Genomic DNA, 23263 nt, shown 5'->3' with positions numbered 1-23263 from the left:
ATATTGTGAAGATCTTGAGACAGCTCCTTGACCATCATGAGATGTTTCTTGCACCATCTTGTTAATGAGACTACTTTTTTATAGGCCATTGGTTGCATCAGCTAATATCATCTGGTGTCAGGATTGCTTTCTAATTACTCACAGATTTCAGCTGGTGTCATGACTTTGCCACTTTCTTCATGCATTTTCTTGTTATTACAAATAAATTATGGACATATATTGCTTGATTTACTTGGAATTGTAGATTGCATAGATGAAATACTCCCCAGATTTAAATAACATGCCAATAGCAGTTTTAGAAATAGATGGACTTAGAAAATTGGTTACATTTACACCTTCTGTGAACTAAGAACCTCTTTCATTTCTCCGCCAGAATAAACATTCCAATGGGTCATTACTTATTCACCGAAGTGCACTCAATTCTCCATATTTTATAGAACAACCTTTACAGAAATAACTTCTCATTTTCGGGATGACGATCAGTCCTCTCATTCTGCAGGGATTTTGGCCTCTCTTCTTCACACGGTTACGGGGTTTGGTTTACACCAGACGTTGTGCTGTGCCTTAAGATCGCACATCGTCACTCTCTCATCTGTCCAGAGGATCTTTTTCCTGAAGTTTTGTGGTTTAATCTGATACAACAGAAAAAGATAGTCTTTGACATGTCTCTTGGATTGATGCTGCGTCTTTCAGACTGTCCGTCATCCTAAATGTGTCCCCTTTTGCAAGTCTTTATTCCATGGAATGATGGATTTACATTGTAGACATTCTTTTAACCTTCTCAGAATGATATTGACAATAACAGCTTCTCCGCCATCATTGCTGATGTCTCCAGACCTGCAACCTGGCAGAACTTCTGCTGTTAGAGAAGCGGTCATACTGGCTGATGCTCAATTAATCAAGATAATGTAATTCATTGCACCTGGCTGATACATACTTTCTTAATTCTTATGAAAGGAATTGGAAACCTGTCCCGGTTTACTTAATTTTTCACACGCTGCTGGATTCTAACTTGATTTTCCATCAATATTGACCAGGTGGAATCAACGTGTTGTTTTGGAGTTAGATATACTTAATTTTAAGACCATCTTGAGAGTAGAAGATATAACCAGAGGATATACGATTATGCTCTTATTCTGATGACTCTTTATAGAACTTTGCGCCATTTGAACAGAAGCTCTAGAAAAAGCAAAAGGCGTGAGAACTTTTATTTTACTATTAAAATATGTTCAGCTCTTTACAAAGAATTATTACAACCAGGGTCTTACATTAAATACAAAGAATTGGAAATCAAAAATGTACCATGAGATCTGCAAGTACCAAAGCAGCAATAGAAAAATCAAAAGCTAGATCCCTCCTCCCGCCCATGTAACAGGAACTTCAATGCTCACCATTGACAATTTCCAAAAAGTATAAAGGTCCATGTACAATATATACACAACTCGGGGGCCGAGCTCCTTGTAATCTACATATGTATAGTATAATTTACAAAATGAAATGTGGAGGTGGTTAATGTTGTGTCTGGGGGGGTGGGGGGGGATCTGAAGGCTCGGGGCATCATTATGGTCTACATATCTGTTACCTTACAACTTATAAGGCTGGGTTTACAGTCCGATGGCCCCTCCTCCCTGGATATGACTCAACTGGGGTCAGATGAAAAGTGATAATTGCAGCACATCACACGTGCCTAAAGAGGCCTACCAAAAGGAAATATCCCAAATAATACGAGGTAGGGAGGTGCTGCCTTCTGTTCCTATACAGAACAAAGAGCCTATGACCTCACCAAATTGTAATGACATCATGTGGTATTAGGTCACACCCCCCACAAACTTATAGATGTGGCTACTTCTTTGATGCCTCTCGGATATTCACCCAAGTATTCAAGATCAGTCCCACCTCAAATCTCTGATTTAGCCTTAAAGCCGCATCATATGTATTCAAAGAAAAAAAATAAATCCTTCAATCATTTACAGTTATTTTTGTAGAATGATAAAAGTGGTAGATAAATATATGACAAGGGTTCCCTACATCACCCAAACATACACAAATATGTATAGAGAAGCAAAAACAAAATATCACATTTTGACAGAACTGTTCACTGTGTACAGCAAAAGCTTGTAGACTCGAGAGATCAGTCGAAACTTTTGTTCAAAGATAGAAATGTCGACTTACAACGAGTAACTGCTGACATGTGGATGGAAGACAGACACGAAGAATTCAAAAACTCTCCAATACCCCCCCAAAAAAATTTGTGCAAAAAATTGAAAATCAACATAAATTGGTTACATACAAAAGAGATATACACAGGTATCCGAGCAGCGCTCTGTTACACTGCCGAACTGGAGTCATGACCCAATATATGGCTTATGTTGTGTGCTGGCCGATTCGACGTCTGCTTTGAAGAATCGGATGCTGAAGGGTGGGATATGGACAGCAAGGGTGACACAGCAGAACCATCGGCAGGGAGGGCCGCGGCAATTTCTGGAAACAGGGAGGTCAGATTGAAATTGGACAGGTGTGACGGGTTGGCCATGTGCATTGGGGGCATTTCCGGGAGTAGAGGGAATGTGGTTTGTGAGAAGCCAACGGGTCTTGGTGGGGACAGTATGGAGCCAAACCTATTTCCATTGGGTTTCTCGGTGGTAGGATTAGGAAACATCTGGTTGGAGAAGTAGGGTAGGGTCAGGTCATTGGACAAACTGGGATGAGCTGGGGAATATGGAGGGTAAAAAGAAGGCAATGTGTTCTGTGGATCTACTGGGATCAGAGCAGGCGTCCGTGTTGCTGTTGTCTGCGTAACTGGAGGAATGAAAGATGCATTTGCGTTAATTGGTGGGTTCATTGTACCTTCTGGGATAAATGGGAAACCAAAATTTTGTGTAAGCGTATGTTGGTCAGGAGCTGGATTATCAGTGGACACCTGAGGGCCGTCAGGCATGAAGCGAACAATACCCGTCCTTTTTTCTGTAACAGCCTGTTGACGCCCAAGAATCATGCTGCCGGGCCCAGCAAGAGGGAGATGAGGCAGGGTGGAGTCAAACATATTGCCGTGTCTTTGGTTCCCGGATCGGTTTCTTTCTGGTGGACGGGTTTTGGAATCTTGTTCTTCTTGCAGAAGAGGCCTAGAACGCTGGGCTATCGGGGGATTGGCCTGCCTCACCGTTTGTCGTTGATCTCCATTACCCTGAGGAACAGGGTGATGAGAAATGGGTGGATGAACCACTCCATGCATGTTAATGGAAACTTGAATGTTGAGTTGGTTCTTCGCTGGCCCATCTGGCTGTCGGATAGTGTTATTCTTTTGCATGGAACTGTGAGGACTAGTATTCCTTCCCTGTATATCTCCAGAGGATGAAGAAGCAGAGAAAGGAATATTTAAGGAATTGTTCCTTGAGTTCACTTGTCCCATCACCAGGTCACAGCTTTCTCGGTTCGGTCCTTCACTCTCCCTTCGAAGGTGCAGAGACTCGCGAGTTGGTGGGCAACTGAACTCAACGTTAGAGGAGGAGTTGTACTGCATCCTTTGATGGTTGGATATTGACCTCTGACTGGATCCAACTTGGTCTCCAATATGAGGAACTAACAAACTCTGCATGAAGCTCTGGTGACAGGAATTTTCATTATCTCGAATTGGAAGGGTATTTACGATGGGCACCTCTTGGGCAGTCTGGTAGGGAAGGTGCTTTTGTCGATCCATTGCTGAATTAGGATTTTGGCTCATTCTATAGTTTTGGGACTGCAGTCCTCTCATATTGGTAGTGCCAACTTCATTATTCCTTGATGTTTGAACTTCATAAGGGGCTGTTTGCTGCTGATTCAGGCCTCCTTGTTTAAAGTTGTGACAGTCGGGAAGTCTCTGAGACTCTGAATTAATGGTATGCTCAATGGACATGTGGCCCTGAAGGTTGTGGGTTGGTACAACTTTGCTCCTAGACACATCTAGATACTTCCGCATTTCAATCTGCTCCGTTACCCTTGAAGCCTGGACAGACACGCCAATTCTCTGTTCACTACTTGACGTGCTCTTGCCTATAAGTGCCTCAGCAGAGTAACTGGAAACTCTGTTCCTCTCCTGTCTGTGTGGAGCACACGTCATGTTTGAAGGCCGGGATACAATACTAGCTTGGGAAGCCATCTGCTGCTCTAGACTCCTTGAAGTCATCAGTCTTTGGACTTGGCTATGACTTGATAAGTTCTCCGAGGACACAATGGATCCTTGTGAGCGGCTGATGTCCTGTTGATGATGTATATCCTGACCCACATGGCCTTGTTGGTGGGTTACATGGAGACCTCGAGAAGGTGCATTGTTCTCACAAGTCTTTTCTGCCTGTTGACTTCCAAAATGGGAGGAGATCTGCTGTTGCTGGATCTGTTGATGATGAGGTTGACTGCTCTTATGGCGGCTTTGCTCGGTGAGGTGTTTCTGTTGTAGGGACATCCTTGCTGTCTGTGAACCTTGTACAGGGTTTGGTTTCTTTTGCATCTGTACATCCTGCTGTATAATTCGCTGCTGCATATTATGAGATTGAGCACGCATAGAACGATCCACATGCAGTTGTTGCTGCTGATACAAGTGATGATGTTCACGTAAATGCCCTGACTGTTGCTGTTGCTTTAAGTAAGGATTGTTACTATGAAGTGGTACTTGCTGTTGGAGCGACTGCAAAGGCTGAAGGTGTTGGTTTCCAATCTGACCCTGTTCAGAAATAGAAGGCTGAGAACTGCAACGTGGATCAGCTAGTCGTAGAGTCGGGTTCACAAAGTTATTATTTGATGTGAACAGACTCGAAAGGCCTTCACTGTGGCTTTGGACACTAGTAGACGAAGAAATTGAGGAGTTTGAAATATTGCTGACCAATACTTCATTCTGCTCTAGAACACTGTCTGACGGCTGCAACCGTTCTAGTCTAATTGGAGCCTGACAATGTTTCTGCCTTTTAGCAGCAGAGAGTACGTCATCTTCATGGGCCGAGCGCTTATTTGAGTCTTTTCTTCCATCTAAGGTTTGTTTGAGGAGGGGCACTGTGGCCTGGGACACCCCCATAACAGATGCTCCTATTGAATGCAGCTGTTCATGTGAGTAGTCGGCCAGGACAGTCGTGACTTCTGTCTGGCTTTTGTAAGTGCTGGAGGACACAGGTGGGTTAATCACTGGAGGCAAGGACATGTGTTCAGAGGTCTGCGACAACCCCGCACAGTTTGTCGAATTGTTAATGCCGCCTGAGTGGATAAGATTATTGATGCTCAAACTCGTCACATTCTGAGATTGAGATGTCGAAATCTGTAATGACAAACTGGTGGAATTGACAATGGAACAAAGGCTTTTGTCTACCAAACGATCAACACAAGGGTGAACATTAGTATCGAGGGCACCAAAGGAATTCGATGAAGGGGGTAGACGAGAAGTGTTTTCTTTGGCCGATTGGGGCTTAAAAGGAAGGCGACAATCTGGAGGTAAGGTTTCGGCTTCGGAATTCCTCGAGTCCACAAGTTCAGCCTGTACCCTTGATCTCCCTTTTGATAAAGTTTCTTGGTCAAAAATAGCTCTAGCGGCAACTGCTACTATGTCATTATGCTCAGGAAATCCACACCCGTTAAACGGTGGCCCTATTGATGTCCCATTGATGACATCTTCCCTGTTGGCATCTGGCAACATGGAGGCCACTGAAAAATTACGGCTGCTAGAAGAACTATTGGACAAAGGAGAGTCGGTCTGTCGATTGGTGGCAGAAGAGCCGTCTTGTTCAGAGACGCTGGTCTGAGTTGGTGCCACATGAACGACCGAAGGGTTTGGGATAATAGACCCTGGCCTTATTTCCCCCGCGGATGAAGGTTCTTTTGACTTCACTTTTCTAAATAACGTGCCATGGCTCTCAAAATCCTTTGAGTCTCCTTTTAATGGGAAGGGTTTCTCATTTGGATCATCAGTCAATATCTGCGCTTCCAACAAGTCGGCAGCAGTTAAAGTTGAAGATTCGTCAACTTGACATGGTCTGGAAGTTGTGACAGCATCAGGAACTCCACCATTTGACTCTTCGGCAACCTCTGCAACCAAAGTTGGGTGACTGCTGGGTTCTACAATACCCTTTAAACATTCTGGATCTGAAGATTGCCTATGCTCATTCTGGGTCATACAAGAGTCTTGACATCCACCAGTATCGGTTGGGTTTGAGAAGTCTGTTAGTAATTTTACACCAGGCCCTGGGTCAGGCAATATTGGGTTTCCTTCAGGGTCTACATCTAATGGTACAGAGTTTCCGCTTTCACGAGTTCTCTCATTTCTTCCACTTTCAGCGGACTGAACTTCTGCTGCATCTCCTTTCCTTTCCACTACAGAAGATGCTGTAATGACAGGTACTTCCTCCTCATTCTGAGGTTCTGTATTGGCCTGAGTTTTTGGAGGCTCCGGCAAAGATGAATCTGGTTTTGTTGTTGCAGTGGGATCCTTCTTTGCAGATGCCGCTTTCTTTACAGTTGGCTTCTTGATTGTCTTTTTTAGCTTTGTGCTAGTAGCATTTACAGGTTTTGCCGATGAAGACTTGGTCATTACAGCAGATACCGGTAATGCAGAGGAAGTTTCAGCAACTGTGGGTGTTATGTTGGTTCCTGACACAGATACACAGTTTACCGGTACGGTGCTGGAACTTAAAGTAGCAGGGGCAGGGTGGTTAAGAGTAAACTGCAGACAATTCTGACCGGCCATCTGAGATATGTTCTGACTGAGGTTGGCCAAAGCACCAAACGCATTGAGAGCTACGTTTGTGTTGGGATCTTCACTAGTAGTTGGCTGTATTATTTGCATAGGGGTTTGATTGGAGGATCCAGCAGAAGGATTCATGGGCTGAAGTGCAAACAGTTGTCCATTAAGCGATATTGTTGGCGGCTGTTGGTTCGGTGTGGTTGTAGACACCGGTACTTGCTGTGCGGTACTAGATGGCGGAACAGGGGAAGGTCTGGGCAAAATATGAACTAGGTGTTTTCCACCGAATGTCTGTGGTATTACTGTACCTTGTACAGGGTTTGAGGGGCACACTACTGAATGGGACGCATTGATGGGCATCACCACCGAAGGAGCAGGCTGAGCCGTCATAATTGGAAGAGTGTTCTGGTTAGGAGTTGCTTGGATTATAACAATTTGCTGCCCCACGGGTGTTTTAGGAACAGGTGGACAAGGTGCCGGTGCTGGTGGCTGAAGTAATATAATGTTCTGATTGGCTGGTGATGGATTTATTGCAGTACCAAATGGCTGAGCCACTTGAATGACTTGCACAGGTGGGTGCAGTGGAAGAATACTGGGCGTGCTCTGTGGCTGTGGTTGGGTTATAAGTGACTGGACTTGTACGGGTTGACATGAAGGCATCTTCACCATTACTTGGTCTACAGGTTTGACTTCTGAGGGTGGAATGCTGTTTAGGTTTAAGCAAGCCACAACTGACCGGTTACTCGCAGGGTCTTTGGAGGATGACGACTGTTCAGCTGGTGGTGGAGGGATAACAGCTGAGGACGACTGACTCAATGGCTGCACTGTGTTTCCAGCAAGTTGCAATGTTGTCCATGTTGTTTGAGTATTTCCATCTGATGGAATTCGAGACAAGCTTCCAACAGTTTTTAAATCTGGTAATCCGGAGGATATCGACCAGTTGGTCTCCAGAGAAGGAGCAGGCAATGCGGACACACTGGAACCTGCTTGAACATCAACAGCAGGACCCAATTCTCTCGAATGGATTACAACCCCCATACTGGATCCAATTTCAACAGTAGACGAGAGTTCCTTCCCTAGATCTTTTCCTATTTCAACACAAGAAAAAGCTCCGGACGTTTTCTCGTGAGCATTTGCAGATACCGGCAAACTCATCCCAGGCACGTTGGCTTCTGACACTTGTGGCGGTAGGTTGAGGTTGGTGGATACTACAGTTTTGTGTACGGTGTCCACATTTTGCCCGCATTGTACATCATCTGCTTGTACCATCGGCTGAGAAGAACCATCTATTGAACTTGCGGCTCCGGAACTGGTCGGGGAATGCAAAGCTTCGTGGACCTTCGGCTGGACGAGGTTTGTGGTGCTTTGTGCCAAGGTCACCGGAAGACTTGTAGATTCAGCTTGATCTACCATAGATGACGATGTCGAATTTTCCTGCCACGTTTTGTCCAAAGGGTAAACACCAGCAATGGTGATGGGGGTCACCAGATTACACGTTCTTTGTACTGGCACAACATTAGCCGTTTGCTTCTGGAGGTTATGGCTCACATTGAAGGTGATGCCAGTCGTGCCCTGGTTAGGGGGAGCCAGCTGGTTACTGTTTAAGCATAGGGGAAGTTTCGGTGTCTGGTCGGTAGTAGCGATCAGCGTAGCCTTAGAGTTTCGTGCGTTTCCTTTCCAGTTTAATGTCGGGTCATCGTAGAGGCAGATGTCGTTGCTCTTTAGTAATTCTATGTATCTGGCATTTTCTTTCTGGATCTCCGCCAGCTCTCGTCTCAGTTTTTTAATTTCACTGGCTGAAAGTAAAAGTAACAATTTGTTATCCAAAAATAGAATTATAGGAGGAAAATAAAAATCAGTACTATGCATACAGAATGTAACTTTAATGGGATGTGCAGCCAAAGACACTTACCCCCTTTGCCACAGTATAGGGCAGCGATGGCTAACCTATGGCACTGGTGCCAGAGGCGGCACTCAGAGCCCTTTCTGTGGGCACCCTTTCTGTGCCATCACCAGAGATGACTCCAGGCATCTTCCTGCAGTCCCAGACAGCCCAGGACTTGCCGTGCACAGAGCTATTTTATAGTGACAGCTCTACCTGGGACTATTTTCTGCTTTATTTGTGTCCTCAGGGGCTGGTATCAGTGAAAACTGTGACAGAGCAGGGAATATAAATCACAAATTAAATTTCTGTGCTGGCACTTTGCGATAAATAAGCGGGTCTTTGTTGTAGTTTGGGCGCTGGGTCTCTAAAAGGTTTGCCATCACTGGTATAGGGTGTATGTATCCAATCAGTTCTTTGTGTTAACAGATTGCTGGTGCACACACTATTCCTGCCTAAGGGTGAAGACACATGTGGCATTTTTAGGCCGTTTTTGGGCCGTTTTTAGTTGCGATTTCAGATCGTTAAAAAACGCATCAGTTTTTTTGAAAAAGCATGCGTTTTTGTCCGTTTTTCTGAATTTGCGCAATTAAAAACGGATGTGTTTTTTAACGATCTGAAAACGCACTAACTAAAAACGGCCCAAAAACGCCACGCGTGTCTTCACCCTCATTCATGGTACTGCACGCAAGTTTCCAGCTGCCTTCACACGAATGATCAGCCTAACTCACTGCATGTGCTGCCCAGAGACCTAGTAGCTTAGGGTGCAGTCACACGTTCAGTTTTTCAGATGCAGTTTTTGATGCACCCTTACTCAGAGAGTTTGACCGATTCGAATCGCTTGTGTGAATGCCGAAGTAAAAGAGGACACTAAACTGTTAATTCTTTGCACATCTCTGCTACATCCATGTAAAGGGTTATAATATAATGACCTAGAAAAACGCTTCTCCAGCCTGCCCCCCCATCATTATCAGCCGCCATCAGCCTCACCTTGTTCTTTATTCCCTCCGTTCAGTAACAACTCATCGTTCTGCCGCTTCAGCTCCGTGATGTACTTAAACGCCTGATCCAAGATCATATTCTTGCTCTGAGGAACAAGAGGGAAAACCATTAGGAGATGATAAAGTAACAGGGATTGTCGCCCATATATATATATATATATATATATATATATATACACTGAACAGTCAGAGATAGCATGGCTGTGCATGTGTGACCACCAATGGCAACGGAGGGACTCGTGACCCCCATTATTGTGATAAATGGGAGTCCTGCCAGTCAGATTCCTACCTCTGTGTAATACTACAAACAAGTCAGCAACTTTCTCTGGACATAATGAGGCTCTGCTCAAGTGAACCCCATGAAGTAAAGCTTCAGGTAGTAAGTGGTAACAAGAGCCCCCCCATTACCAACCTTACCATTAAGTTTCCATAAATGCCAATTACCAGGGTTTTCCTCGTTAGTGCCAATTATCCTGCACATTGTTCAAAATCAGCTCTTCATGATTGAAATAGTTATAAGACCTGAGGCCTTGTGTTTAGGAGAAGTTCTTCTTGGGTAGTGGGGGTAAGTATCTTACTGACAAGTAGCAAACCACAGATACATCTCCTGAGTTATAAAACTACAAGTTCTTACACATTGGGATACAAATATCTCCCATCACATTGAAGACCAAGGTCGGATTCCCTCAGTTGCTCACTAGAAGTTGTTCCTCATTGGTAAAGTACCGTATATACTTAAGTATATACGGTAGTTAGATTTGGACCCCAGCTCAACAAAAGTTCTTCTACATTTGTGTAGTGGTAAGTTACCCCCTGACCTGAAGTAGACCAAGGTTTGGAGAGTGTAGTAGGAGGCCTCCGCCAGTATACTCAGACACCAGGATTTGGTTCCCTGAGGAGTTCACTACAAGTACACATTGCTGACATACAGGGGGTCTTCACTGCTGTCTAGGGAGGATACTTAATGCTGTAATGTCAGAGTGACAGAACTAGAAGGGAAATGACTAAACTCCCTCAGAACTGACCCAGAGCCACCTGGGAGACATTACCTGTTTCAGTGCTGGAGAGCAGGGAATGAGATCCCCAATCCGATTAATCCCAGAGTTTATCTTCTTCTTCCTATGTCTTTCCACTAAAAGTAAAAGTAAGAAAATTAACATTTATCTTCAAAAAGAGAAAGGAGCTCAATAACCTGACACAGGCAACCAAAACCGGGAATGGAAGAGGGATCTGTAGTGGTGGCTGTATATACAGTATGTAGTAATCTCCTGAGCTCTCCCTAGTGGTGCTCTATATACAGTATGTAGTAATCTCCTGAGCTCCTCCTAGTGGTGGCTGTATATACAGTATATAGTAATCTCCTGAGCTCCTCCTAGTGGTGGCTGTATATACAGTATGTAGTAATCTCCTGAGCTCCCCCTAGTGGTGGCTGTATATACAGTATGTAGTAATCTCCCGAGCTCCTCCTAGTGGTGGCTGTATATACAGTATGTAGTAATCTCCTGAGCTCCCCCTTAGTGGTGGCTGTATATACAGTATGTAGTAATCTCCTGAGCTCCTCCTAGTGGTGGCTGTATATACAGTATGTAGTAATCACCTGAGCTCCCCCTAGTGGTGCTCTATATACAGTATGTAGTAATCTCCTGAGCTCCCCCTAGTGGTGGCTGTATATACAGTATGTAGTAATCTCCTGAGCTCCCCCTAGTGGTGGCTGTATATACAGTATGTAGTAATCTCCTGAGCTCCCCCTAGTGGTGGCTGTATATACAGTATGTAGTAATCTCCTGAGCTCCCCCTAGTGGTGGCTGTATATACAGTATGTAGTAATCTCCTGAGCTCCTCCTAGTGGTGGCTGTATATACAGTATATACTAATCTCCTGAGCTCCTCCTAGTGGTGGCTGTATATACAGTATGTAGTAATCTCCTGAGCTCCTCCTAGTGGAGGCTGTATATACAGTATGTAGTAATCTCCTGAGCTCCTCCTAGTGGTGGCTGTATATACAGTATATAGTAATCTCCTGTGCTCCCCCTAGTGGTGGCTGTATATACAGTATATAGTAATCTCCTGAGCTCTCCCTAGTGGTGGCTGTATATACAGTATGTAGTAATCTCCTGTGCTCTCCCTAGTGGTGACTGTATATACAGTATGTAGTAATCTCCTGAGCTCCTCCTAGTGGTGGCTGTATATACAGTATGTAGTAATCTCCTGAGCTCCTCCTAGTGGTGGCTGTATATACAGTATGTAGTAATCTCCTGTGCTCTCCCTAGTGGTGGTGTATATACAGTATGTAGTAATCTCCTGAGCTCCTCCTAGTGGTGGCTGTATATACAGTATGTAGTAATCTCCTGAGCTCCCCCTAGTGGTGGCTGTATATACAGTATGTAGTAATCTCCTGAGCTCCCCCTAGTGGTGGCTGTATATACAGTATGTAGTAATCTCCTGAGCTCCCCCTAGTGGTGGCTGTATATACAGTATGTAGTAATCTCCTGAGCTCCCCCTAGTGGTGGCTGTATATACAGTATGTAGTAATCTCTTGAGCTCCTCCTAGTGGTGGCTGTTTATACAGTATGTAGTAATCTCCTGAGCTCCTCCTAGTGGTGGTGTATATACAGCATATAGTAATCTCCTGAGCAACTCCTAGTGGTGGCTGTATATACAGTATGTAGTAATCTCCTGAGCTCCTCCTAGTGGTGGCTGTATATACAGTATGTAGTAATCTCCTGAGCTCCTCTTAGTGGTGGCTGTGTATACAGTATGTAGTAATCTCCTGAGCTCCCCCTAGTTTTGGCTGTATATACAGTATGTAGTAATCTCCTGAGCTCCCCCTAGTGGTGGCTGTATATACAGTATGTAGTAATCTCCTGAGCTCCCCCTAGTGGTGGCTGTATATACAATATGTAGTAATCTCCTGAGCTCCCCCTAGTGGTGGCTGTATATACAGTATGTAGTAATCTCCTGAGCTCCCCCTAGTGGTGGCTGTATATACAGTATGTAGTAATCTCCTGAGCTCCCCCTAGTGGTGGCTGTATATACAATATGTAGTAATCTCCTGAGCTCCTCCTAGTGGTGGCTATATATACAGTATGTAGTAATGTCCTGAGCTCCCCCTAGTGGTGGCTGTATATATAGTAGATAGTAATCTCCTGAGCTCCCCCTAGTGGTGGCTGTTTATACAGTATGTAGTGATCTCCTGAGCTCCTCCTAGTGGTGGCTGTATATACAGTATATAGTGTTCTCCTGTGGTCCCCCTAGTGGTGACTGTATATACAGTATATAGTAATCTCCTGAGCTCCTCCTAATGGTGGCTATATATACAGTATGTATTTATCTCCTGAGCTCCTCACAGTGGTTGTTGCAGGGTGACAAATTTATTTGAAAGATCTTGTTATTTACCTTCATTGTGGCTCTCTCGGTTTTTCTTCCTATTGCAAGAAACAAAATTCAAACGTGACGTCACATATCATATTACATGAGATATGAGCAGCCTACAGACGGGGGCTCTCCAGATCCTGCTATACTACAACTACCTGCATGCACGTGCAATATGGAAGATACAGCTATCTGAAGAGCCACAGGCTGAAGGTCACGGTAGCAGAGAGAAGAGATCAGTGCATGGAGCACCTACCTGTGCTTGCTTTTGTTCGGACTTGCATTCTGTGTCATCTCAGGCATGCTTACACTCAGGGACTGGTCACTGTAGGGGAAGAAGAAGAAACCTTAAAAAAAAAAAAGTTTTTAGCTGAGCTCTAATACGAGGAGCACTTCCCCAAATGTGCAGACACCGAACAAGCAGGCAACGTGCTATTACCCCTCTAAAATCTGCATTATGATAAGGGTATTTAAAGGGGTATTCCATGAATCAGCATAATTCATATACAAGTGGGCACTCAAAATAGAAGCTAATGTGTAATTAGTTATTTAAAATGTTGCTCCCCTTAGCAGAAAATGCTGGTGACACAGACTGTAATGAAGAATTAAAATGCTCCCGGCCCTTTAATCAGTCCGTTATTTTCCTCCGCGCGGAGAAGACACAGGACAGAAGATGCCGCTGGTCACATGTCCACATCACATGTCCTGCACCTGGCTGGGCAGATCATGTGATCACCACTATGGTAACAGAGCAAGAAAGTCTGTTATATCATCACTGTAGGCAGAACATAAGAAGAAGGAGGAGTTACTGAGAACTGAGAGATCATGGGACTTGTAGTTTCCAGTGGCGGCCATCTTAGTGATAACTCCACCTACTTTAGAGTGGCCATAAATTTTGTAAATCATAAAATCAAACTATTTAAGCTCTGTTTTGTGACTAATGACACTGACACAAAAACCCATGATGATATAAATAAATAAATACAACAATACTCAGACGTTCATATTCCTGGAATAGCCCTTTAAAGGATTCCACAGCAGAAACAGGTGCCGCATTAGTAATGTTTGATACTGAACGTCTTATGCTATTGTACAGACTCCTGCCATGGAGTTACAGCGCCCCCATCCAGTGGACATGGACTTCCTGCTCGTCATTGGGAGGATTTCCATAGGGTTTCTGTGTGATAAGCTCAATGCACTGGTATATAGAGATGGATCTCCATTTTTTTTAAATTTATTCTTTTATTAATTCAATTTAGCTTTATTTAAAATATGACACAAAATAAATTGTATATTAAAATTACCCTGGCGCCAAAATTCTGGTATCAGTGCACCCTAATATTATATATACACATATGTGTGTGTGACAGGTGTATGATGACATTACAGATTGCTGGGCACCGTACATCAAAGCTTTCCCCCTGGCTGACTAGGTGCGGGTGCTGCAGCCGTACTCTAGAGGCGCCAAGACCGCACTAATCTTCTAGGGTGCACACACACACACACACTGCACATACCACGTCCTCACCATAGATGTCAGGCCTGGATGTACAGTGGGGTCACTCTGGCCTCCCGCTCCTCATCTCCGTTACCTCCTGCTGATACTGGAAGACGAGTGTCCACATCCTTCATCCTACTGCTGTGATGGGAAATAATAATATATATATAGCGCCATCATATTAAATAGCGTTACACATCACAGGGGACTCATACACATATAATATTACATTACAGACTGCAGGGGCCCTGATCACAAGAGCTTACAGTCTATGAGGATGAGGAGGTGACACAAGAGCTTACAGTCTATGAGGATGAGGGGGTGACACAAGAGCTTACAGTCTATGAGGGTGAGGGGGAGACACAAGAGCTTACAGTCTATGAGGATGAGGGGTGACACAAGAGCTTACAGTTTATGAGGATGAGGGGGTGACACAAGAGCTTACAGTCTATGAGGATGAGGGGGGACACAAGAGCTTACAGTCTATGAGGATGAGAGGGTGACACAAGAGCTTACAGTCTATGAGGATGAGGGGGTGACACAAGAGCTTACAGTCTATGAGGATGAGGGGATGACACAAGAGCTTACAGTCTATGAGGATGAGGGGATGACACAAGAGCTTACAGTCTATGGGGATGAGGGGGGTGACACGAGCTTACAGTCTATGAGGATGAGGGGGACACAAGAGCTTACAGTCTATGAGGATGAGGGGGACACAAGAGCTTACAGTCTATGAGGATGAGGGGGTGACACAAGAGCTTACAGTCTATGAGGATGAGGAGGGACACAAGAGCTTACAGTCTATGAGGATGAGGAGGGGACACAAGAGCTTACAGTCTATGAGGATGAGGGGTGACACAAGAGCTTACAGTCTATGGGGATGAGGGGGGTGACACGAGCTTACAGTCTATGAGGATGAGGGGGACACAAGAGCTTACAGTCTATGAGGATGAGGGGGACACAAGAGCTTACAGTCTATGAGGATGAGGGGGAGACACAAGAGCTTACAGTCTATGAGGGTGAGGGGGAGACACAAGAGCTTACAGTCTATGAGGATGAGGGGGTGACACAAGAGCTTACAGTCTATGAGGATGAGGGGTGACACAAGAGCTTACAGTCTATGAGGATGGGGGGTGATACAAGAGCTTACAGTCTATGAGGATGAGAGGATGACACAAGAGCTTACAGTCTATGAGGATGAGGGGATGACACAAGAGCTTACAGTCTATGAGGATGAGGGGATGACACAAGAGCTTACAGTCTATGAGGATGAGGGGGTGACACAAGAGCTTACAGTCTATGAGGATGAGGAGGGACACAAGAGCTTACAGTCTATGAGGATGAGGAGGGGACACAAGAGCTTACAGTCTATGAGGATGAGGGGGTGACAAAAGAGCTTACAGTCTATGAGGATGAGGGGGTGACAAAAGAGCTTACAGTCTATGAGGATGAGGGGGGACACAAGAGCTTACAGTCTATGAGGACGAAGGGGTGACACAAGAGCTTACAGTCTATGAGGATGAGGGGGTGACAAAAGAGCTTACAGTCTATGAGGATAAGGGGTGACACAAGAGCTTACAGTCTATGAGGATGAGGGAGGACACAAGAGCTTACAGTCTATGAGGGTGAGGGGGAGACACAAGAGCTTACAGTCTATGAGGGTGAGGGGGAGACACAAGAGCTAGCAGTCTATGAGGATGAGGGGGTGACACAAGAGCTTACAGTCTATGAGGATGAGGAGGGGGACACAAGAGGTTACAGTCTATGAGGATGAGGGGGACACAAGAGCTTACAGTCTATGAGGATGAGGGGGACACAAGAGCTTACAGTCTATGAGGATGAGGGGGTGACACAAGAGCTTACAGTCTATGAGGATGAGGAGGTGACACAAGAGCTTACAGTCTATGGGAATGAGGGGGTGACACAAGAGCTTACAGTCTGAGGATGAGGGGGTGACACAAGAGATTACAGTCTATGAGGATGAGGGGGTGACACAAGAGCTTACAGTCTATGAGGATGAGGAGGTGACACAAGAGCTTACAGTCTATGAGGATGAGGAGGTGACACAAGAGCTTACAGTCTATGAGGATGAGGAGGTGACACAAGAGCTTACAGTCTATGAGGATGAGGAGGTGACACAAGAGCTTACAGTCTATGAGGGTAAGGGGGGGACACAAGTGCTTACAGTCTATGAGGATGAGGGGGTGACACAAGAGCTTACAGTCTATGAGTATGAGGGGTGACACAAGAGCTTACAGTCTATGAGGATGAGGGAGGACACAAGAGCTTACAGTCTATGAGGATGAGGGAGGACACAAGAGCTTACAGTCTATGAGGATGAGGGGGTGACACAAGAGCTTACAGTCTATGATGATGAGGGGGGACACAAGAGCTTACAGTCTATGAGGATGAGGGAGGACAGAAGAGCTTACAGTCTATGAGGATGAGGGGGTGACACAAGAGCTTACAGTCTATGAGGATGAGGGGGAGACACAAGTGCTTACAGTCTATGAGGATGAGGGGGTGACACAAGAGCTTACAATCTATGATGATGAGGGGTGACACAAGAGCTTACAGTCTATGAGGATGAGGAGGTGACACAAGAGCTTACAGTCTATGAGGATGAGGGAGGACAGAAGAGCTTACAGTCTATGAGGATGAGGGGGTGACACAAGAGCTTACAGTCTATGAGGATGAGGGGGACACAAGAGCTTACAGTCTATGAGGATAAGGGGGGGACACAAGAGCTTACAGTCTATGAGGATGAGGGGGTGACACAAGAGCTTACAGTCTATGAGGTCGAGGGGGCACACAAAAGCTTACAGTCTATGAGGATGAGGGGTGACACAAGAGCTTACAGTCTATGAGGATGAGGGAGAGACACAAGAGCTTACAGTCTATGAGGATGAGGGAGGACACAAGAGCTTACAGTCTATGAGGATGAGGGAGGACACAAGAGCTTACAGTCTATGAGGATGAGGGGGTGACACAAGAGCTTACAGTCTATGAGGATGAGGGGGAGACACAAGAGCTTACAGTCTATGAGGATGAGGGAGGACACAAGAGCTTACAATCTATGATGATGAGGGGGGACACAAGAGCTTACAGTCTATGAGGATGAGGGAGGACAGAAGAGCTTACAGTCTATGAGGATGAGGGGGTGACACAAGAGCTTACAGTCTATGAGGATGAGGGGGACACAAGAGCTTACAGTCTATGAGGATGAGGGGGGACACAAGAGCTTACAGTCTATGAGGATGAGGGGGTGACACAAGAGCTTACAGTCTATGAGGATGAGGAGGTGACACAAGAGCTTACAGTCTATGAGGATGAGGGGGTGACACAAAAGCTTACAGTCTATGAGGATGAGGGAGGACACAAGAGCTTACAGTCTATAAGGATGAAGGAGAGACACAAGAGCTTACAGTCTATGAGGATGAGGGAGGACACAAGAGCTTACAGTCTATGAGGATGAGGGAGGACACAAGAGCTTACAGTCTATGAGGATGAGGGGGAGACACAAGAGCTTACAGTCTATGAGGATGAGGGGGGACACAAAAGCTTACAGTCTATGAGGATGAGGGAGGACACAAGAGCTTACAGTCTATGAGGATGAAGGAGAGACACAAGAGCTTACAGTCTATGAGGATGAGGGAGGACACAAGAGCTTACAGTCTATGAGGATGAGGGAGGACACAAGAGCTTACAGTCTATGAGGATGAGGGGGAGACACAAGAGCTTACAGTCTATGAGGATGAGGGGGTGACACAAGAGCTTACAGTCTATGAGGATGAGGGAGGACACAAGAGCTTACAGTCTATGAGGATGAGGGGGAGACACAAGAGCTTACAGTCTATGAGGATGAGGGGGAGACACAAGAGCTTACAGTCTATGAGGATGAGGGGGTGACACAAGAGCTTACAGTCTATAAGGATGAGGGGGTGACACAAGAGCTTACAGTCTATGAGGATGAGGGAGGACACAAGAGCTTACAGTCTATGAGGACGAGGGGGAGATACAAGAGCTTACAGTCTATGAGGATGAGGGGGTGACACAAGAGCTTACAGTCTATGAGGATGAGGGAGGACACAAGAGCTTACAGTCTATGAGGATGAGGGGGTGACACAAGAGCTTACAGTCTATGAGGATGAGGGGGTGACACAAGAGCTTACAGTCTGAGGATGAGGGGTGACACAAGAGCTTACAGTCTATGAGGATGAGGGGGTGACACAAGAGCTTACAGTCTATGAGGATGAGGGGAGACACAAGAGCTTACAGTCTATGAGGATGAGGGGAGACACAAGAGCTTACAGTCTATGAGGATGAGGGGAGGACACAAGAGCTTACAGTCTATGAGGATGAGGGGAGGACACAAGAGCTTACAGTCTATGAGGATGAGGGGTGACACAAGAGCTTACAGTCTATGAGGATGAGGGGAGGACACAAGAGCTTACAGTCTATATGGATGAGGGGTGACACAAGAGCTTACAGTCTATGAGGATGAGGGGAGGACACAAGAGCTTACAGTCTATGAGGATGAGGGGTGACACAAGAGCTTACAGTCTATGAGGATGAGGGGGAAGCACAAGAGCTTACAGTCTATGAGGATGAGGGGGTGACACAAGAGCTTACAGTCTATGAGGATGAGGAGGTGACACAAGAGCTTACAGTCTATGAGGATGAGGGGATGACACAAGAGCTTACAGTTTATGAGGATGAGGGGGGATACAAGAGCTTACAGTCTATGAGGATGAGGGGGTGACACAAGAGCTTACAGTCTATGAGGATGAGGGGGACACAAGAGCTTACAGTCTATGAGGATGAGGGGGAGACACAAGAGCTTACAGTCTATGAGGATGAGGGGATGACACAAGAGCTTACAGTCTATGAGGATGAGGGGGTGACACAAGAGCTTACAGTCTATGAGGATGAGGGGTGACACAAGAGCTTACAGTCTATGAGGATGAGGGGGACACAAGAGCTTACAGTCTATCCTTTCATATCCCCTCATACCCTGCACCTGTGTAATAATAATAATATCCTGTCATATCCCCTCATACCCTGCACCTGTGTAATAATATCCTGTCATATCTCCTCATACCCTGCACCTGTGTAATAATAATAATATCCTGTCATATCCCCTCATACCCTGCACCTGTGTAATAATAATATCCTGTCATATCCCCTCATACCCTGCACCTGTGTAATAATAATAATATCCTGTCATATCCCCTCATACCCTGCACCTGTGTAATAATAATAATATCCTGTCATATCCCCTCATACCCTGCACCTGTGTAATAATAATAATATCCTGTCATATCCCCTCATACCCTGCACCTGTGTAATAATAATATCCTGTCATATCTCCTCATACCCTGCACCTGTGTAATAATAATAATATCCTGTCATATCTCCTCATACCCTGCACCTGTGTAATAATAATAATATCCTGTCATATCTCCTCATACCCTGCACCTGTGTAATAATAATAATATCCTGTCATATCTCCTCATACCCTGCACCTGTGTAATAATAATATCCTGTCATATCCCCTCATACCCTGCACCTGTGTAATAATAATAATATCCTGTCATATCCCCTCATACCCTGCACCTGTGTAATAATAATAATATCCTGTCATATCTCCTCATACCCTGCACCTGTGTAATAATAATAATATCCTGTCATATCTCCTCATACCCTGCACCTGTGTAATAATAATAATATCCTGTCATATCCCCTCATACCCTGCACCTGTGTAATAATAATAATATCCTGTCATATCCCCTCATACCCTGCACCTGTGTAATAATAATAATATCCTGTCATATCCCCTCATACCCTGCACCTGTGTAATAATAATAATATCCTGTCATATCCCCTCATACCCTGCACCTGTGTAATAATAATAATATCCTGTCATATCTCCTCATACCCTGCACCCGTGTAATAATAATATCCTGTCATATCCCCTCCTACCCTGCACCTGTGTAATAATAATAATAATAATATCCTGTCATACCCCCTCATACCCTGCACCTGTGTAATAATAATATCCTGTCATATCCCCTCATACCCTGCACCTGTGTAATAATAATAATATCCTGTCATATCTCCTCATACCCTGCACCTGTGTAATAATAATATCCTGTCATATCTCCTCATACCCTGCACCTGTGTAATAATATCCTGTCATATCCCCTCATACCCTGCACCTGTGTAATAATAATATCCTGTCATATCTCCTCATACCCTGCACCTGTGTAATAATAATATCCTGTCATATCTCCTCATACCCTGCACCTGTGTAATAATAATATCCTGTCATATCCCCTCATACCCTGCACCTGTGTAATAATAATAATAATATCCTGTCATATCCCCTCATACCCTGCACCTGTGTAATAATAATATCCTGTCATATCTCCTCATACCCTGCACCTGTGTAATAATAATATCCTGTCATATCTCCTCATACCCTGCACCTGTGTAATAATAATAATATCCTGTCATATCCCCTCATACCCTGCACCTGTGTAATAATAATAATATCCTGTCATATCCCCTCATACCCTGCACCTGTGTAATAATAATAATATCCTGTCATATCCCCTCATACCCTGCACCTGTGTAATAATAATAATATCCTGTCATATCTGCTCATACCCTGCACCTGTGTAATAATAATATCCTGTCATATCCCCTCATACCCTGCACCTGTGTAATAATAATATCCTGTCATATCTCCTCATACCCTGCACCTGTGTAATAATAATATCCTGTCATATCCCCTCATACCCTGCACCTGTGTAATAATAATAATATCCTGTCATATCTCCTCATACCCTGCACCTGTGTAATAATAATATCCTGTCATATCTCCTCATACCCTGCACCTGTGTAATAATAATATCCTGTCATATCCCCTCATACCCTGCACCTGTGTAATAATAATATCCTGTCATATCCCCTCATACCCTGCACCTGTGTAATAATAATATCCTGTCATATCCCCTCATATTCTGCACCTGTGTAATAATAATATCCTGTCATATCTCCTCATACCCTGCACCTGTGTAATAATAATATCCTGTCATATCTCCTCATACCCTGCACCTGTGTAATAATAATAATATCCTGTCATATCCCCTCATACCCTGCACCTGTGTAATAATAATAATATCCTGTCATATCCCCTCATACCCTGCACCTGTGTAATAATAATATCCTGTCATATCTCCTCATACCCTGCACCTGTGTAATAATAATAATATCCTGTCATATCTCCTCATACCCTGCACCTGTGTAATAATAATAATATCCTGTCATATCCCCTCATACCCTGCACCTGTGTAATAATAATATCCTGTCATATCTCCTCATACCCTGCACCTGTGTAATAATAATATCCTGTCATATCCCCTCATACCCTGCACCTGTGTAATAATAATAATATCCTGTCATATCCCCTCATACCCTGCACCTGTGTAATAATAATAATATCCTGTCATATCCCCTCATACCCTGCACCTGTGTAATAATAATAATATCCTGTCATATCCCCTCATACCCTGCACCTGTGTAATAATAATAATATCCTGTCATATCCCCTCATACCCTGCACCTGTGTAATAATAATATCCTGTCATATCCCCTCATACCCTGCACCTGTGTAATAATAATAATATCCTGTCATATCCCCTCATACCCTGCACCTGTGTAATAATAATATCCTGTCATATCCCCTCATACCCTGCACCTGTGTAATAATAATAATATCCTGTCATATCTCCTCATACCCTGCACCTGTGTAATAATAATATCCTGTCATATCCCCTCATACCCTGCACCTGTGTAATAATAATATCCTGTCATATCTCCTCATACCCTGCACCTGTGTAATAATAATAATATCCTGTCATATCTCTTCATACCCTGCACCTGTGTAATAATAATAATATCCTGTCATATCTCCTCATACCCTGCACCTGTGTAATAATAATAATATCCTGTCATATCTTCTCATACCCTGCACCTGTGTAATAATAATATCCTGTCACATCCCCTCATACCCTGCACCTGTGTAATAATAATAATATCCTGTCATATCCCCTCATACCCTGCACCTGTGTAATAATAATAATATCCTGTCATATCTCCTCATACCCTGCACCTGTGTAATAATAATATCCTGTCATATCCCCTCATACCCTGCACCTGTGTAATAATAATATCCTGTCATATCCCCTCATACCCTGCACCTGTGTAATAATAATATCCTGTCATATCCCCTCATACCCTGCACCTGTGTAATAATAATAATATCCTGTCATATCCCCTCATACCCTGCACCTGTGTAATAATAATAATATCCTGTCATATCCCCTCATACCCTGCACCTGTGTAATAATAATAATATCCTGTCATATCCCCTCATACCCTGCACCTGTGTAATAATAATAATATCCTGTCATATCTCCTCATACCCTGCACCTGTGTAATAATAATAATAATATCCTGTCATATCCCCTCATACCCTGCACCTGTGTAATAATAATAATATCCTGTCATATCCCCTCATACCCTGCACCTGTGTAATAATAATAATATCCTGTCATATCCCCTCATACCCTGCACCCGTGTAATAATAATAATATCCTGTCATATCCCATCATACCCTGCACCTGTGTAATAATAATAATATCCTGTCATATCCCCTCATACCCTGCACCTGTGTAATAATAATATCCTGTCATATCTCCTCATACCCTGCACCTGTGTAATAATAATATCCTGTCATATCTCCTC

General features: G+C 44.3%; 1 protein-coding gene across 2 annotated transcripts in view; it reads right to left on the bottom strand.

The window, feature by feature from the left end:
• Window positions 1-1185: 1185 nt before the first annotated feature.
• USF3 (upstream transcription factor family member 3) overlaps window positions 1186-23263 on the bottom strand; it is a 28374-nt gene continuing 6296 nt past the window's right edge. Inside the window, exons 2-7 of one of the 2 annotated variants that reach the window (XM_072138952.1) lie at window positions 14483-14593; window positions 13211-13279; window positions 12979-13007; window positions 10633-10715; window positions 9573-9669; window positions 1186-8496 (exon numbers count right to left, since the gene is read on the bottom strand). In XM_072138952.1, the coding sequence (XP_071995053.1) occupies window positions 2327-8496; window positions 9573-9669; window positions 10633-10715; window positions 12979-13007; window positions 13211-13257 (6426 nt within the window). In that variant the 5' untranslated portion in view covers window positions 13258-13279; window positions 14483-14593 and the 3' untranslated portion in view covers window positions 1186-2326. The remainder of the gene's footprint in view (window positions 8497-9572; window positions 9670-10632; window positions 10716-12978; window positions 13008-13210; window positions 13280-14482; window positions 14594-23263) is intronic. The other variant, XM_072138953.1, reaches the window with a different exon arrangement.

This window comes from Engystomops pustulosus, chromosome 2, assembly GCF_040894005.1.
Source record: "Engystomops pustulosus chromosome 2, aEngPut4.maternal, whole genome shotgun sequence".
Classification (NCBI taxonomy): Eukaryota; Metazoa; Chordata; class Amphibia; order Anura; family Leptodactylidae; genus Engystomops; species Engystomops pustulosus.
This window is presented reverse-complemented; position numbering and strand designations above follow the sequence as displayed.